The sequence below is a fragment of the Corvus brachyrhynchos genome, unplaced genomic scaffold (genome assembly GCF_000691975.1).
Source record: "Corvus brachyrhynchos isolate BGI_N302 unplaced genomic scaffold, ASM69197v1 scaffold407, whole genome shotgun sequence".
NCBI classification, from domain to species: Eukaryota; Metazoa; Chordata; class Aves; order Passeriformes; family Corvidae; genus Corvus; species Corvus brachyrhynchos.
Genome location: NW_008239056.1, coordinates 1,418,095 through 1,424,217, shown reverse-complemented (window position 1 = coordinate 1,424,217; position 6,123 = coordinate 1,418,095). Strand labels below are relative to the sequence as shown.

General features: G+C 40.8%; 1 protein-coding gene across 15 annotated transcripts in view; it reads left to right on the top strand.

The window, feature by feature from the left end:
* Positions 1 to 5,746, top strand: part of PECAM1 (platelet and endothelial cell adhesion molecule 1) — a 31,890-nt gene extending 26,144 nt beyond the window's left edge. For 13 of the 15 annotated variants that reach the window (XR_001863598.1, XM_017739172.1, XM_017739168.1 and 10 more), the window contains one exon: positions 4,187 to 5,746. Coding sequence is in view for 11 of the 15 variants with exons in the window: in XM_017739161.1 (XP_017594650.1) it covers positions 4,187 to 4,307 (121 nt within the window). In the remaining 4 variants the exon portion in view is untranslated. The other 2 variants (XR_001863597.1, XM_017739171.1) reach the window with 2 other exon arrangements.
* Positions 5,747 to 6,123: the final 377 nt, after the last annotated feature.

Genomic DNA, 6,123 nt, shown 5'->3' with positions numbered 1-6,123 from the left:
CAGCCCAAAGTTCAGTGAGTCCCTTTTATTCACTGTCTGTGACTGTTTCCTCCTGGGTTTGTGTTCATCGACTGGTAGAGCAGGTGGGATGACTCCAAGGGCTGGCACTAAACTGAGACCTTGTAAGAAATTTTGAAGGCAAACAGTTTTTATTGCAGTGTACAAAGCTGGGTCATTGCTGGGTCACAGCTACATTGTTCTAACCAAGAAGTGGGAATAGTACCATCTGTATATGGAGGATCTCAGCTAAAAAATGTGGAGTTTTGTGAAGGTTCTGTAGGTGGTGAACAGCTTCTTAGTGCTAAGAAACCAGTGACAAAATATGGAATTTTTTTAAATAGAAGAAATATGTTGAATGAGCTGTTACTCTGCTCTCAGGAGATCTGAGAGGCAGGGAACTCACATTTCAGGAGTACTTCTATGAATGTTAGATAAGCTATCAAATCCAACTCAGACTAAGCAGATGGTTGTTTTTTCTGCCACCCACTTTGTGGCTTCGGAGCTTGTACTTAAAAAGAAAAAAGGAGAGACTCATAAATAAGAATCACAATAGCACAGTCTACGTCAGCTTATGGCATCCATTTGAGTTTTGAAAGGCTCCATCAGCACTCCCATCCCCATGGGATACACAGGCAGCCCATTGTATTATTTACAGACACTGGCAGTGCACTGAAGGTCACGGATTGTGTTACAATAAACAGACTCATATTAACACAGGCCAGGAGGGTTTATAGTGTCATTGTCTCTCTTAGTTTAAAGGTTTGTTTTTATTCTTTGCTCTCAGTTATCTAAAAATATGTTGAGCTGAAGCCTTCCCTGGGTTATGCCAGGCATATCTTGGAGAGTTAGGCAGAAGAAAGTTTGTCCCTGTCCGACACAAAAGAAAAAATGGTCAAGGGTGGCTGTGACAGACATGAAGTGTAAGCTCAGGGAGGAGGTTTTGTCTTCTTTTATCCACAGCCTACATAATTTCTAATGGACATGAAGATTTTTTTTGTTTTCCTGTGGCCAAAAGTGAGTAAAATAGCTCTCCATGGAAGTATAATAGAAAGTCAGTACACTGACCACCCTATGTGAATCACTTTCATAATTAATTGGGCTATTAAAGCTTGCTAAACCAGACATCTATGAAGTAATGTCAGACCCAAGGGAAAAAAGTGTCAGCTGAGGGCAGTGGTTTTTTTGTGTTTCTTTTATTACTCTCATGTTAACAGTAGAAGGGTAATAAAACTTGTTATTCTGTAAAACTAATCTCATTTTCAGAAACATCCCAGAGAAAAGTCAGTTTTACAACACTTGCACATCTTGCTTGAGTTTTCCTAGAAGTTGCTTTATTCAGTTCATGTCTGAGACATTGTCCCCTCCTTAGGTATACTGTTCATATATTAACATAGTAACTATTCCCTTTTTCAAATTATTAGTGCTTTAAAGGACATAGCAAAAGAACAGAGCCTTGTCTTCTGCTTCTTAAATTCCCACTTCTGTTCCCAATAAAGCCTGTGACAAAAAGCAGCACCATCCCTCTTTTGAACTCTCCAAATAAGTGACCTAAAATTGGACTGGACAGATGAATTTCTTTATAGATTTTCCATTCCCTCTATTTGCCTCTCAACACTTTACAGGCCACACAGATGAGCACAGAAGAGGCAGGGCACTACTAAGGTGCTTTTTATCATCATTTTCTCACAACTGGTTTTTTTCAGTAGCTCGTTTTCACACATGCTTAACTGTGATGTATCTCAGAGGTTTGGTCCAAATGAGGAGTTGTTGATCCTACTCTTAAAAAGGAAAATGCTCCTTATAAAGTGATCAAGTGGCTTAAACTTCCTCCTCAGCTGTTCTGCTTCTTGATATCCAAATTAAGTGCTTGGCTCAGAGGTGAAGTTGCATTTGATCTGCTGCTCCCTTACTTTGTGAGTGGAAGGGGACCTTCAGGAGTCCGGCTTGTCAGCTGGCATCTAAATCACATAGAATGCCAGATGGATCACTTAGCTGGAGTGGCCTGTCAAAAAACTTGTAGAATTCGACTCTGCTTAGGAAGTAATAGATGTTCAAGACGTGTGAGACAAAGGACCGCAGCAGAGGAGTGTTTTGCTAAAAGCTCTGTTTTCAGGGAGGATATGCAGCCTTTTTATTTCAGTAATGTGGTGGAGACTCATCAGATGCCAGTGTTGTTTCAACTCCCTAAATTCCAATAACACGGGTCCCACCACTCACATAAAGCCTGTTAACACTCAGTTCTGCATTGCTCTTCCAGACGTCACAGGCAGAACAGAAAACTGCACTGTGGAGAAGGAAGATGTAGCAAATCATTTTAATGGTTGCTAGTCCTGCTTTTGTGCATTTGCCCCTACATAGCTTCTCTCAGAATAAATATAATCCAGCAGGGAAATTTAGGAACTTTGCTTCTTCTTCACTGAGAGACCATCACAAAATTGAGTTCAGGCTTTTAGTAAACACTGTGTACTGACAGAGGTGTATTGAAAGTGTTTGTATTATGTCAAGAAAGGTGGTGCATTAGAAAAATTATCAGTCAAAATTTGAATTACTCAAACTATTTATATAGTTATAGGCCCAGCTGCAGTACAGGTTGTGACTGATTTGCAGTCCAGAGTACCTTGAACCTGAATGTCTTGGATTTTTAGGCCATTTAGAAAGGAACCTTAAGTTTTATGTCAGGGGTTGCTTCCCTCCATCTCCTCTGTTTCAGAAATTTGTATCTTAAATGCCATCCATAGGAAGTATTTGCAAAAGAAATGAATTATTTAGAGAGGAACTGGGAGGAGGTTTCCTTCCTGAAATCAGAGCTGGCAATCTTTCTAAGTTATTTAATGGTTCCAGTTTCTGAAAACATATTGAAGGAAATATCTTGACAATGAGATAGCCACTTCGCCAAACACTAATTGGTATTGTGTCAAATTTACCTCAGCACATTCTGACTTCATATCTCCTCCTCTCCTGCTACCTCCTAGATGTCTCTGTGTATTTGTTTGTTTGGTTCTGTCCTAGGGGTTCAGGAGGACTGGCAGTACGTGAGGACATCGTGTACTTTTAGCTGCCTATTTGTCCAACCTCAGCATGTGCCCTCTGAGACAGAAACTTGTACAATTTACAGCTCTTTGGATGAATGTCTAGGTGTTATTCAGCTACTTTCTCATCTTACTTAATTGATCCCAAAAGTATTTTCTCAGTATTAAAGGAATTCACATTGCCAGCTCCAAAGGGGCACCTGGTCTGTGTTTAACCGTGCACAGTAACATGGCACAGTAATTTCAGACAGGAAAGGAAGATGAAGGATGTGTCCATTTAAATTTGGGGGGGAGGGGAGATTTCAGGCAGTCAGGATATGAAAAAGAAGGTGATACTCTGAAATAAACACTGAATTATAAACCAGGAATTCCTCTGACTCATGGGGCAAATCCTTTGGGGGTAAGTCCACAAAAGGAATTAGGCGCCTCGGTGCTGACAGATTAAACTGTTAGGTTGGAGGCCACCATGTACCCTGAGCAGAAATTTGTTGGAGGGAGACTTTGGCAACCAATGTCAGGAAAGACTTGACAGTTGTGAATCCCCAGTGGGCAGAATTTTTTCTGTCACATAATGTAAAAACAATGAAGTTTGGGATCTCTCTCTGCCTGTTCCCATTGGCTGGTGTAGAGGACTGCTCCATCTGCCTTCTGTGCTTCCCAGTGCCAGGATTCTGGCCCTGCTGTGTGCTGGAGATCACCTCTGGCACGGCTCTTGCAGGAACATGGTGTCCAGAAGTCAGATGCTGCATTGCTCCCTGTGAGATCCCAGCCCTTAGGGAAAGGTTTTCATTCTCCTGGGACTGAAGCTGGGGTCTGACTGTGGCAGATGAATATCTCCTAGTAAATAAGGGATCTGACTTCCAGATGTGTTACGTGCCAGCAGCTCCCTTAAAAATTCAACTTTTATCAGTAAGCACCCACTTACAGATGTTGGTGATTAACAGTTTTGTGGTCTAGCTCGTAATTGTTACTCTAGATCTCCCACTGTTTTACTTCTTTTTCTATCTGATGAAGATAATACTTACATCTCCCCAGAGAACAGTGAGTATTTATTAGCTCACTGTAGAGGGTTCTAAGGAATGTGTTACAGGACAGAGGGTAGGGGCACAGTTATACTCACACCTTGGGTTTTTGTCTTTTGCTCTTTTTGCCAACAGAGAATATATGGGCATCCTGATGCTACCTAGAACAGTCACCTCAAAGATCAGCTGGGAGAAGAAAACAAGCCAAGATGGAAGACGTTGCAAATGTTTCAAAGGCTTTGCAGCAGTTACTTAGGAGTTTGCCAGACTTGTCTTTTCAAAGTTTATTTCCTTAGGAGGAACAATAGAGATGTTCCTAAAGCATTTATTGGAAAAAAATTACGAATAAAAATTCTCATAGAAAAGTGGCTCTTAAAACCACTGACCCAGGTTCTCATCTGCAATTTCTCCTTTTTTGCCTCCAATTTTGCCTTTTTTGCCTCCAATTCATCATGCTCTAAGGAAACAAAGGGGGAGCTACAGCTGAGGAAGTACATTTCTACAATGCAGCAACTACGGTGATACCAGTAGGACATAGAAATATCTAAGCTTGCTTTAAACTTGCTAAGTTGGTTATCAGTGACACTACTGTGGCAGAACAGAGCTCAGCACAGCCTGGCCAGCCATGGATGTACCTTGACATGATCTTGCAGCTTGTGCTGAGCTCCCTGTGCTGCAGCAGCTGGACTGCTACCAGGCTTGGAGCCAGCTCAGTTATAACCCACAGGGATGTGACACTGCAGGGAGGGCCTGAGGGAAGAGTGAGCTCTGGGCTCCCTAAAAACTTGAATGACTGTTTAGAAATTCAAACTTTACCAAGTGCTTCTATCAGAGGCACAAACAGTCTTTATTCTTCGCTAAATTGCTTTTCCCCTTTAAAAGTTCTGATGCTTGTTGGTTAATGTGATGTGATGGTTCTTCAAGAAATGATTGTCTGTCACAGTTACTTTGGATTCTATGATAAGTCTTCATTGAGTGGATATAATATACCCAGGTCAATGAGTTTGTACCTGAAAATCCTGTTATATACAATCCTTACTCCTTTGATTTTAGGAGAGATCTGAAGTTGTACTTGTGCCCAGTTTGTCCAGTATGGAATTCCATGCCTATCCTTTTTCTCTGTAATATGATAAACCACTAACATGGATCCAGTTTGGACACAGATCTAATCCTGCAGCCCATGTTTATCTTGGCTGTATTAGTTTAAAAAAAGAACACTAAACAAAAGAGAAAAAATACTGTCCCCAACCCCTTAACCAGCTGGCCTTTGACACTGCAGTTGCTCTCCTTTTCTTACTGCAGATTAAATTCCTACAACACCTGGGCTACGGGTAAGAAGGTTCTCATTTTAATTAGAAAATAGTGAAAAAGAGGCCATGGGTTTGTATATACATATATAATTACTGCTTTAAGCATTGCATCAAAGGTGCAAAACCAGCAAGAAACACAAAAGGGGTTTATATCCTCCATTCCAAATGTTTAAAATTTCAAGCTCCAGTTACTGATTAATATCTCTAATTTATTGTTCCCTGTGCAAATGTTGTTTGTATCATGAGCCTGTCACAACTGACTGACTTCATAGCACTCTTCTGTTGACAAATGTTCTTTCAGCATCCCATGAGTGTCCATGCAAATGCATTAGTATAAGGAATGTGAAAAGGTATTTTAATAAAGAAAACTCTGAGTTGAACTTTGCACTGGATTTTGCACATTCATGTTGCAATGAATGCCTGTGAAGTTTTTTATTTGTGATGAGCCACAGATCCATCATATGGATTTGAATTTGGGAGATGACCTTTCTGCAACAGATTCCAGGCACTTAGATCTGGAGTCATGAACCCATTTAACAGCAGGTAGATGCACTAAATTGCTTTAAGAAGTGAGTGGGGGAGTGCTTGCATTCACATAAGTCTTTTAGTAAATTACAAAGGTAAAAGTTCCTCCACAAACCCTTCTTAGTTTTTGGCAAAGCTTGGGAAAAAACTGGGACTTGGGAAGTCTTCAGTTATCATCTGGGCATGATGGAGCAGCAGTGGAAGAGTTTGTTGCTCTCTTTCAGCTTGTCTCTTGTC